Here is an 11355-nt window from a genome sequence, read left to right as displayed (position 1 = left end):
AGAATAAAATACTACCCAAAACCCTCGAGAACAACTTTTATAGTACAAAATACTCTATACTCGTCTGTAATAGCTATAGTCTGGTCACGAGAGAAGATTAACTAGATAGTCTTCTTATATTGAGTATAGAATACCCCGGTGTGCTCAAGGCTAGTAAGAAAGTTTTGCTATGTTGAAGTTCAGTCGAATTGAGTCATGTCAAGGTAATCACCCTATTACCTCCAGTACACCTCGTCAAAGACCCTGCAGCGTTTCACACAGACAGACAGGTGGTATTATTGCTGTGGTGGATGATAGTTTTCCAACAATCTAGAGTCTCTAAGATTGCGAAGCAAGTTCCAGATAGAAACGACTATGGTAAAGTTCCAACGAGGCCGAGCCTCCTTCAGGAAGCCACTTCTCGTCAATTGGAAGAGGCATTGAGCTCCGTTTTGGATCAAGGGATTTCCAATGAACATATCATTAAGCGAATCACTACCATATCCCACGTCTTTCCCTGCTACCAGTCTTTATGTTTATTTGTGAACTCTCCAATAGACCCGACATTGATTGAGATGCTTTCGCTGTACACAATCCTTCCATATGCCGGGGATTATTTCTATCCCAACTAGCTACAGTGGCCCTGTTTATAGGCAGGTTATTGTCTGGGAGACTATCACCAATGTTGTCTGGGAAACTGTGAATGTGACTACGACTGTCTTACCCAGTGAATATACACAACCCACAGCTGCACCAGTAGCAGTCACCGCTGTTGCTTATGTTGAGATAGCTTGGCGGTCAGGCGCGTCAAACCAGCGTGGTGCACGCCTACGCACACACCACCACAGTAGTTTAGATAGCACCTCTCACCAGTTACAATTCCACCACTCCACCATCCCTTTCTCCCCTCTTTGGTCAGTGCTACGTTTTCCGTAGCTCTCTGATAGCTTAGATCATGATGATTCACATATCTGTATTAGCCAGATGGTTTTCCTTGACACACTATCGCATGTTCTAACACTGGATTCGAACTCGCAGCTCCGATATTTACTCTAGGCGATGTAGTTCGAAAAACCCATTATGGAGAGAACCACACCGAGTTTTCCATATTGAATCCCCGAGAGCCGTTATTTTGATCATTTTGCTCTCGATACCAGCTCTTGAGATTGTGTTGATTGTGCTAATTTTCGCGCACTTTTCTCTTTTTTAGCTTTAGCTGCAGCTTACTCAGCATTTGTAGCCTTAACAATATCACTTGTACCTCCGATGGAGACACAGTATCGCGGTTGAGTAGTGTCTTCAGTTGGCGACTAGAGGTGCGCTGGGAGAGAGGGGCTGTAGCCGCCATCACCTTGCAGGTTGCTAGGTCAGCCTTTCTGAAATTTTCGCGCGCCGCCTTGAAGTAGTTCTGGTAGCGCTGAAGCTTCTGGTGAAATTTAAGCTCATTGTGACGGCTGCGATATAACCTTGCTCCGATATAGCGATCATATTAAGGCGCCTCTGGTAGCTCATCAGGAATCGGTGATGATAGATGTACAATTGGCTGCACATCCGCATCTCAATACACTCCAAAGAATTCAGTACGCGCAGTAGATACAATTAAATGCAAAAACATATCCAGATAAAGTGCCCTTATATCGAGGCACTCAAGCTTACTGGCCAGTGGTTCAACCATTAGCTGAGCCTTCACTGGACAGGTCCAGCAATCCTCGAAGAAATCCTTAAGAATGCGCCGACTCAATGCGGTCTTGCTAATTGCTCCAATGATTTGCAAAAATGGATCATTGCCAAGGGGCTCACCTAGTTATAATAGTAAGTACCAAGGTCTCGACACCAAGATTTCGAGTACAGTTGCAACTCACCACCACGCATTCAACACCAAAGATTCAATCTATCAGTCCAATAACCTGCGAGGAGTCATACGTCTTGAAATGCCGCTGGTAGGGTAAGAACGGCCCTCAATTCAGCGGGTTGCATATCTTCGTCGAATACTCAAAAGCCCCAACGCCGAGATATTATCGTATTCGTCCCGTTTTACAAGGAAGCGAAGCGTACAGCTCTATAACCCGATTCGTAGGTCCATGCCCATCAGAGAATTGCAGCGCCCAAGTATTTAAACCAATCGAGTGCAATTCGAGCAGTCACCTATCCCTTGTTGTACGCCAGTTAGGAAAAGTTTTGGAAGGACTCATAAACTCTTATTCAACTGTCTGCGTGGTATTCAAGGATCTCAAGAGCTGGAGGGGAAAATTAGAAAGAAGAAGAAGCTACAGTACATCCCAGGTTTTTAAGGTGGTGCGCGTGGTTCACGGTATCTCCCCTCCGATACTGATTCCTTCTGCAGAAGAAATCCAAGTTCGCAATGCAAGTCCGCTAACTCCCGTCAACTCGTAACGGTACGCGTGGCACACGTGGTGGGTGTCCCTGCCCTCCGAGACTGATTTCTTCTGCAGAAGAAATCCAAGTCCGTAGTCCTCTCATGTTCTGAACATCCCTCAGGCGACAGGGGCGATTCGGTCTCTCTGGAACTGGCTTCAGAGCCTTGGAACCATTTTTCATATAAACCTCTAAGGTACTGTACTCTCGCCAGCAGTGCGACAGCCGTAGTAGATTCAGACTTTTTACCGTTCGCTGAAATACAATCAACAATATGAGTACCATAGCCTCGTGCTCCTTCAAGCAGATCTGAATCATGTTGACTAGTTGATCCTATTATCTTACTAGCCTTATCCTCACCAGGACAAAATCCGCATTCATCCATGTATACTCGCGGTCTCAGCCAGGCCAACATTGTTGTCTCTCTTGCTTTCGGCTATGGTGGTCTGGTCCAGCTGCTGGCTGGCATGTGGTAAGTGGTTGCGCATCCCCCGTGATTTTTCCATGACTGGCATCATGCACATCGCATGAGGAACGCGGGTACTGATTATCCGCTCATAGGGAAATGGCTGTCGGCAACACATTTGGTGCTACTGCACTCTCCTCGTACGGTGGTTTCTGGCTCGCTTTCGCCATTGTCTTGACTCCCGGTTTTGGTATTGGCAAGGCCCTTGAGGTCACGGACGCAGAAGGCAGGATCACAGACGAGACCGCCTTACTCAACTCCATGGGTCTCTTCTTGATGGGATGGTTCATCTTCACCACCATTCTGCTTATCTGTACCCTGCGATCCACCGTTGCCTTCTTCTTGCTGTTCTTCTTCCTGGACTTGACCTTCCTGTTGCTTGGAATCTCGTACCTGGTCCGCCCCAATGGAGGACAGTACGTCGCCGTTCAAAAGGCTGGCGGTCTCTTCGGTTTCCTTGCTGGCTTTGCTGCTTGGTACAACGCTCTCGCCGGTCTGGTCGACAACAGCAACAGCTTCTTCATCGTTCCTGTTGCTCACTTCCCATGGTCTCCCACCGGTCGTAGCCGCCGCTCCAAGACCCAGCGTGAACTTGCTTAAGCAACGGCCCGTCTGGTTGCAAATTGCAGCATCTTGAACCGGAGCGATGAGCGCGCTTTGTCGCGTGTAATATGATGCCAAGGTTCAACTTGCACCTTCTCGCAAAGGTCGCCGTCCGCGTCATCGTGGAGGATCCTGTGGAGGGTTGCCACGGAAATCGCAGGATCGGAATCCGTTCCCCATTCTTCTCTCGCTTGCCTTTGCTCGGGACTTTCTCGTCCCATTTGATCACAGAGGTTTGTCCCACATGCGGCGTTCGTTGAAACTGTTGTTCTTGCCATTCTGCTGTTGAGATTCCTTTGGTATGATTTCTGCTGCAATGGAGGCCTTCGCGAAAAGAAAAAGTCGACCTCTTTTGACGCTGGGACTGGGAATGTAATCTTTTTGCCCCTTTGTCATGATCACTGTACTTCATTAATAATCCTTTCATCAGACTTTACTCCTTTCCACGTGTAGTGACTGCTTTCGTAAGTCTTAGGTGTTCTAAAATCATGTTGTGAATTAGGCGCGGTACAATACGTATGTCTCGCAGCTTAGATTCAAGCTGATCGCACCAGTACGGTAGAGTCAGAGTACTAAGATTACATAGGCCATAGATGAAGAGCAAGATCCTCGCGACTTGCGCGATAGGCGATATTTTTTACAATCGAGAATAAGGTACTTTCTATCTTCAGCTAACATTATCATGGAAATTCCAAGCGGAACAAGATTGCACTATTACTTGGAATAACCCTAATAACTTTGATGATCCTTCTCGGCCATCTCTCCTAGACATGCAATTTAGCATGGCAAAGACCGGTCCAAAGGAAAAGATATTATTACGAGCTTGAGGCAGCCAAGAAGTAGAAGAAAGATAGACTGTGAGGTAGAAAATTGATCTGGATTCTGAAGGTCAGAGGTAGAATATAGATTGAATTGTTTTGAGCTATGGGATAGCTCTAAACTCTTAGAAAAGATGGCTGTATTAAGTGACCAATTTACTTCTTCCAGACTATGCGCGGTGTTTCATCACCTTTTCTAGGGCTTGCAGAATTTAAGTTAGAAAAAAGGCAGAATTAGTGGGTATTATAGGCGGTTGGTATACGTACCCAGAGACCCAAGCTCACAGATGCACTGCATGTGGAAATACAGAATTCATGGAACCATAGGACTCGAGTAAGGGCCCGGAATAGGCACACTCCCATAAATGGTCTCACCGGGAGCCGCAGGCACGTGGAGCACCTGGATTTGAGTAGGCGAATCGCGCGACTTGGGCACTGACACCATCGCTAACTGACCTTGCTGTTGCTTTGGCATAGACTGTTGACAGTGACTGGGGTCCCGCCCCTGAAGCGAGGACAGGAACGAGGACATAGGTCGCATGAGCAAGTGAGCCGAGGCAAACTGGATAGACGGCTCCGCTTGCCTCTCTTTTGCTAAGCGTAAAGAGGCAGTAAAGACAGCATACGGCGACTTGCCTGGAATGCTCGCGCGGGAAGGTAATGCAAAGGTGTTGGATGTGGACTGTAAGTCAAGGTCAGGGCAGGCCTTGCCACAATCATCCATGGCGCCCATGAGAAGCCGTTTGGACCAGACACGGTATGCAACAACGACGTAAACGAGCAAGACAACGAGATTAATGACAATTCCCATGAATATTAGACAGAGACCCCATTCCTATGGATATAGTTAGTCCAATGTTCCTGCACCTTCGTGGGCTGTACAAACCTGCAGAACACAAGGTACGGCGTGACTGATGGTACTGGAGTACAACCGTTTCTCAGTGTTTCGCGTGAAGAACCCATCCCATATGTTCTGGTCGTTGCTAGCTGCTCTATGTTTCTGGTCACTCGAAGTTACAATAAATGGCATGATAAGGTTGCGGGCGACGAATTTGATCAAGAGAAATGTTTTAGTAAACGGTGATCTTCTCAGCCTATGCACCTTTCTAATAGCACAAGAAAACCACTAACCAGTTGAAAAGGAGGAAGAATTAGCTCAAAGAGAAATTTTGCGCTCAGGAGCTAGTGCCTTTTGCCCAGCTCGACAAAGTGTTGCGTGATGGAAAGGGACTCGGTTGCTTGGAAGATAATTAGAGCTGTGGCAAGCAGACCATGGTAATCAGACTGCGAGAGGAAATGATACCGCGAACATACAGTGTACTCGTAATGCATATTCGTACTTGATACGCCGGACGCCTAGCAGATTCAAACAAATGTCTTGCGTCAGGTTGCCTTCCTAGTTAAAAATACTCCGCGGTCTGAATTGTCGCTTTTTCCTCGCGATTCTCCGAATCGTGCTCTTCTCTATACCTAATTGATTTACTAAGACGTGTATGAAAACACCAGTACTCACTGAGCTACGGTGTCTTTCCTCACGAATAAAATCGAAAAAATGTCGAAGTTAGGTAGTAGAGTACGATTATGATCATTCTCGTCCTATCGATCATAAATTCAAACTAACAAGAGCTCATTATTATGCGATATTCCTGATCCAGAAATACCCATACACCGCCTCGTTGTCGTCTTAACTCAAGCATTTGAACCACGGAAAAACAAGACGTCTTTCCGTCGAATTGGCTGGGCATACTTGGGACGATGAAATTGTGTCCTTCCGGGAGGCTCTCATCAACATTGAAAAGTATGACTCCAAAACTTATAACACCGACAAAATTTGACCGTACAAATAGCCAATAGCAAGCGATGAAGAACCAAGGTAATTGCTCTTATCACTTCACAGAGGAAGAGTTAAAGAGTCATGCTGTAGATGCAGAAGGTTGGAATGAAGTTCGAGACTTTTTTGATCGCATCGAGGACCTTGTGAAGAGAGATGGCTGGACCCACCCGGAAACGTTCGATGTTGCCTTTGATTTCTTCTGCGACCTCCCGAAATTAGGTCTCAGGCGCATGAAAGGCCGAGAAAGAGAGATTTTCGACAAACACACCAGCTAGGCGAGAGGTCATAATTGAGACTCTACACCGACCAGGCTGGCTCTTGTCCCAGAGAATGGCTTAAGAGCGACATGTCTGTATTTAGCGCTACAGTAGCACCAGCCATCGCCTTCCATGTTGGAGACAGAAATGCTCTATTATACCATCATTACATCATCGAAAAATATCACGTTTTATATATACTCACCATAATACAAGCTCCTCTTGTAGTTTATGAAACGATATAAGAACCTGAAATAAGACTCCGACCCTATCCACTTACAAGTTGCTGCACCGTACATTAGTAATGTAAAACTTGGTCACTTATTTACTCAAGTAGTCACTTACAGTAGATAACTATTGAATGACAAGAGGCAAAAGGGATGGATTCTTCTAAGGATGTGAACTACTTCGGGTGGCGATAGCTACTCGATGGGGTCACGTGTACATCTAACAGTGTATCACGTGTATGGGACGCGGTCCCGCGTCAATAACTGTTATGTGGTCCGCAACTACTTAAGGGCCGACCTTGCCCACAATAATCGCCCGTTTCTCTGTTCTCGGCAACGAAGCCACCAAGAACGGACTGTGCACGATCTCCCTCCTTTTTTCAGCTGTATGCTTTATTGCGTCTGAAATACTAGATCGAGATGTTTGTCCATCCATTGTCAGCCGACGCATAGCCTTTAATCCTTTTTCGTGCCGAGTGCAGCAGCAACAGAAGCTTCAGTGAAGGCTACTTATGTGCAGGGAGTACGCCCGCCCGAGACCCACCATCAAGGCAAGAATTCGATGACCACCTCTCTTGGCAACCGAAACCCACGCACTTCCTATCCTTCGGCACTTGGAGGCGGGCCGTGCAGCGACGCAAACAACTAGAGAGTGAAAAGAAAATTAATGTTGTTGTGATTGCCATGTGGGCACAGGGTTTGGCAGGCATGTATAGTGCAGAGGAAGCTGCATTCGAGCTTGGATATTCTGATACAGGCCTGGATAGGGACAGAAAGCTACGGCACCACCGCGACGAATACCTCCTTGAAGGCGGTATTGCGGCTGATGAATATCGTATTCTTGCCGTCTTCGGGGGTGGAGGGCTCGAGCATAATGTCGTCTTCGAATGCCCTTTTTCGGATAACAACAACGATTCCAAGTGGACTCTTCCTTGGGCGGAGATCGAACAATGCACTGGAGGATATAGAGTATGAAATATACAGTCGTTTTGGAGTTTGTGACGACATGAAGTGAGATGAACTTGTGAAGGCAATCACTGGAAATCAACAGATGGGAGCCCACGGCCCCACGCCAAGCAAGACCCATTTTCCAATGGCGCACCTGATTCCACCACCACATTGCCTGAATTCGGAGTCAAGCATAGGATGGCTTGTCAATCAAGTGGCGACGAAAACTTGGCAACATGAGGTTATATCACGGTTCGCGTAGGCTCCGGACTTATAGGAGATTGATTCATTGACAGGATGGTCAAGAATTGTCACTACAATATGGACAGAATAGGCGGGTGAGATCCCACGTGAGGATGGGATAGGATGTCAGAGGCGATGAAGCGCCTGTCTCCCCCCAAAACTTGTTCACGAACTTAAGACAAGCCAGGGGACTCAGTTGGACAAAAAATAGTAAGATTGGTCTGTTATTTTGAGTGAATATTTACATATACCTGCGTATTAGTGAAAGGAGAAAGTACCTACGATTTCACCCTTGTCAAGGCTTCCCGTTCTCCCTCCCTCCAACGTATTTCCTACCCATCTTTGACTGTCTGCCTCGGCGTCAGGCTTATATCCATACCATCTACCATCGGTCGTTGGTTGTAGTCAATTCTCAATCAGCCAGCCTATCGTAGATTTCCCCACCTCATTAGTTGATCAATTCACGGTTGTGAGCACTCGTCATCTCCATGATAAACGTAGGAGTTGAGAGCGAATTGACATCCATGTAACATCAGTATCACATCTTCACTAATTTGGTGAATATGATAAGGGTTGTATAACGTTATCTGCTTTTAGCATCTCTAACAGTTCTAACCCTCTTTCAAGTCGCAAGCACGTATTCCTCACGCGCACATACCCGAGGAAGAAGTTACGACACTTACTCATTCCTAGACAGACAACGTGGTTTGATATCCAGCAATGAACACTCATCTCTAACTTTTACCGCGTCGCGAGGTAATTATCACAAGTTATCGTTGGTTGCTTTAAGGAAGTCCGGACATTAATAGGTAGACAGCTGGTGGTTAGTGGTCACCAAATAACATGGTGCGGTAATCGTCAAAAAGGCGCCAGGCAAATATGGAAAATCTGAAAAATGGGCACATTCCACCTCGTCATTGGGGTAAAGAATACTGAGGCATTTCAAAATCGGCAGCTATGGGTGTACCTCCAGGTATCTACAATACCTACAATAAGGCCTCTTCTGACATACCGAGTACTCATTACAGATCTTAGTGCCCGTGTTGTGATGATCGTGTGCAACGTAGAGATTTGAGATATTACATCGCAACTGCTAAACATACCCGTGTTGGCCTCGAGTTGGTGAGAAGAGGGGCATATCGCGCATGAGCTTGTACAGGGATGTTCCACCAGAAGGCTGGCGTAGCCGACGTCTGAAAGATGTTACGAGGTCAGATTCCACAATTGCCCTCCGACAGACAGTCCGGTGTTTACGATGGCTTCCCCGATGCCGTGCTCGAGCATTCATTCTATTGGCATTCATACCGAACCCCCGCGCGGAACAGTCGCCGGCAACGGCCAGCATAAGACTCGACGGTGTGGCGGAGGAACATCCCCTCGAGCTCAGACCTGACGTTTGGTTTGCTCGAAACACCAAAGTTTTTGTTAACGGGTTGTCTCTCACTCCTGCTTGCATACAGAGCACGCGTTTGACTCTGGCATCAGTTCACTTTGTGAAGATTTCGGTCATTAGTGCGTCGTACGTCGGAAGCCATAAGGGACAAGCTATGGTACGCACGGCGGCATACGAGCAGGGAAAGATAAAGGCGTGTAGGTCGTCTGGTATGTATGGACTTTCATGCAAATCATTTTTGTTCCGGAAACGATTGCCTTTGACGCAGCAAAGAATGGTCAGCTGGTCGTTGGCCGCAACGACGTAGCCCTTCAATAGAGTATACTCGATATAGAAACAGCTATCATAGTAAGCCTGCGCTCGGCGTCGGCGTGCTTCTATTGGTCGATGTAAGATCCGTCCTCCACCGGGTGAGTGTCCTTAGACTGTCCACCTCTCTAGGATCGAAATAGTAAGGTCAATCCTTGGATTTATTACGTTCGTCGTTTCGAATGTGATGAGATACGGCTATGGTAGGGGTAGCAGTATCGATGTGTGAGAGGGATGAGGAGTGAGATTGCTGAGGGGGAGAGATTCTACCTAAGCTATGGACTGTGGTGAGTGGCAGAATCACATGCCATGCAAACAGTATAGAGGGCCATTTAAATACACCCATTTCTTCACCTACCGCCTTGTCGGTGGGGCCCGGAAAGAAAGTGAGAGTGTAAATTGGTGAAGCTGGTTTTGCAGGTGTCTGTAAGCTAAGCCCACGACTTATAATTAATTTACTAATAGCTGGCAGGAATGCGGGAGGTTAAGTTATGAGCTGGGACGGGACAGCTACGGTGTCCTTAGGTTGTCCACCTCGCTAGGACCGAAACGGTAAGATTAATTTGGGCATTTACAGTGACGGGTCATAGGTTTGAGCACCCCCTAGCCCCACATCTCCTACACCGCTCGCCATACAGCCTACCGCCTGCCATATACGCGTTGTAGAAAACACGCTAGAGCGCGTGTGCCAGGAAGAGTGTAGAGATCATCTAGATCAGTGGAAATAATACGTAGAAATCAATTCCTACCTACCTACCAACCTACCTACCAACCTACCTACCTACCAACCTACCTACCAACCTACCCACCTACCAACCTACCCACCTACCTACCCACCTAGGCATGGGTCGGTCTAAAGAGCTTACACCTCACCTACGCGCGCGTATATGCGAGCTATACGATATTGGCTGGGGATATAAGCGTATTCATAAGCGATATCCTTGGATCTCTCTCTCTGGGATACGCTATACGATCAAAAGGGCCCCAGATCGACTGGATAGTGTTATATCGAAGCCACGCAGCGGCCGGCCAAAGAAGCTTACTGAATCTGACAAAACGCGCATCCTTGAGGTTATTCATGATAATCCACGCGTTACCCGGGAAGATCTCCTGACTGAGGTTGATCATAGGGTTAAGATCCGATCGATTCAACGGCTTTCAAACGCAGAAAATATGCGTAAATGGCGCTGTTTATGGCGGCCCTACCTCGATGAGGAACACGCATCAAAACGGCTTCAGTGGGCGTATCGCTATCGCGAGTTTACCCCTACTGATTGGGCTCGTGTATTCTGGTCTGATGAATGTACTGTTGAGCGTGGTATCGGTATACAACGCGAATGGACCTTTATTCGCCCTCGAGATCAACCACGTATGAATCACTGTCAGGGTCTACCGCATCGCGGTAAGCAAGTTAAGCAGATGTTTTGGGCTGCATTCTCGGCTGATCGCCGAACAGGCCTAATACCCCTATTCGGCGATCCTATCTCAGAGCGTGGTGGTGTTAATCGATTCGTGATCGAGGAGTTATATCGGCGTGTGCTACCAACGTTACTATCTACTGAAGATGGTATATTTATGCATGATAACGCACCAACACACACAGCTCGTGTAGTACGCGAGGCCTTAGATGATATGCAGATCGAGGTAATGATCTGGCCACCTCACTCACCAGATCTCAATCCAATTGAGAATCTATGGGCGCTCCTGAAAGCAGAGATCTACAAGCTTAGGCCTGATCTGATGCATATGAAAAATAACGAGGATACCAAGCAAATCTTAGTTGATACAGCCCAAATCGCATGGGAAAATATCGATATGGAACATCTTCAGCACCTCTCTGGTACCATGCCTAATAGGGTGCAAGCGATTATCGATTCTAATGGGTGGTATACACCATACTAG

At 47.1% G+C, this 11355-nt stretch overlaps 4 protein-coding genes across 4 annotated transcripts; 3 read left to right on the top strand and 1 right to left on the bottom strand.

Moving 5' to 3' along the window:
* Positions 1–2738: 2738 nt before the first annotated feature.
* On the top strand, positions 2739–3421 carry N7539_008707 (acetate uptake transporter family protein; the record flags this gene model as incomplete). The annotated part of the gene is made up of 2 exons (XM_056938302.1): positions 2739–2827; positions 2917–3421. The coding sequence occupies 2 exons, from the start codon at positions 2739–2741 to the stop codon at positions 3419–3421; spliced, it is 594 nt and encodes a 197-aa protein (XP_056786684.1).
* Positions 3422–4555: 1134 nt separating this feature from the next.
* Positions 4556–5272, bottom strand: N7539_008706 (uncharacterized protein; the record flags this gene model as incomplete). Its single annotated transcript, XM_056938301.1, has 2 exons — positions 4556–5077; positions 5129–5272. The coding sequence occupies 2 exons, from the start codon at positions 5270–5272 to the stop codon at positions 4556–4558; spliced, it is 666 nt and encodes a 221-aa protein (XP_056786683.1).
* A 725-nt stretch (positions 5273–5997) lies between these two features.
* On the top strand, positions 5998–6351 carry N7539_008705 (uncharacterized protein; the record flags this gene model as incomplete). Its single annotated transcript, XM_056938300.1, has 2 exons — positions 5998–6040; positions 6101–6351. 2 exons carry the CDS (start codon positions 5998–6000, stop codon positions 6349–6351), a joined length of 294 nt encoding a protein of 97 aa, XP_056786682.1.
* A 4275-nt stretch (positions 6352–10626) lies between these two features.
* N7539_008704 (uncharacterized protein) lies at positions 10627–11355 on the top strand (the record flags this gene model as incomplete). The annotated part of the gene is made up of 2 exons (XM_056938299.1): positions 10627–10855; positions 10910–11355. 2 exons carry the CDS (start codon positions 10627–10629, stop codon positions 11353–11355), a joined length of 675 nt encoding a protein of 224 aa, XP_056786681.1.

This window comes from Penicillium diatomitis, assembly GCF_028827545.1.
Source record: "Penicillium diatomitis strain IBT 30728 chromosome Unknown utg000013l_segment0_segment0, whole genome shotgun sequence".
NCBI classification, from domain to species: Eukaryota; Fungi; Ascomycota; class Eurotiomycetes; order Eurotiales; family Aspergillaceae; genus Penicillium; species Penicillium diatomitis.
This window is presented reverse-complemented; position numbering and strand designations above follow the sequence as displayed.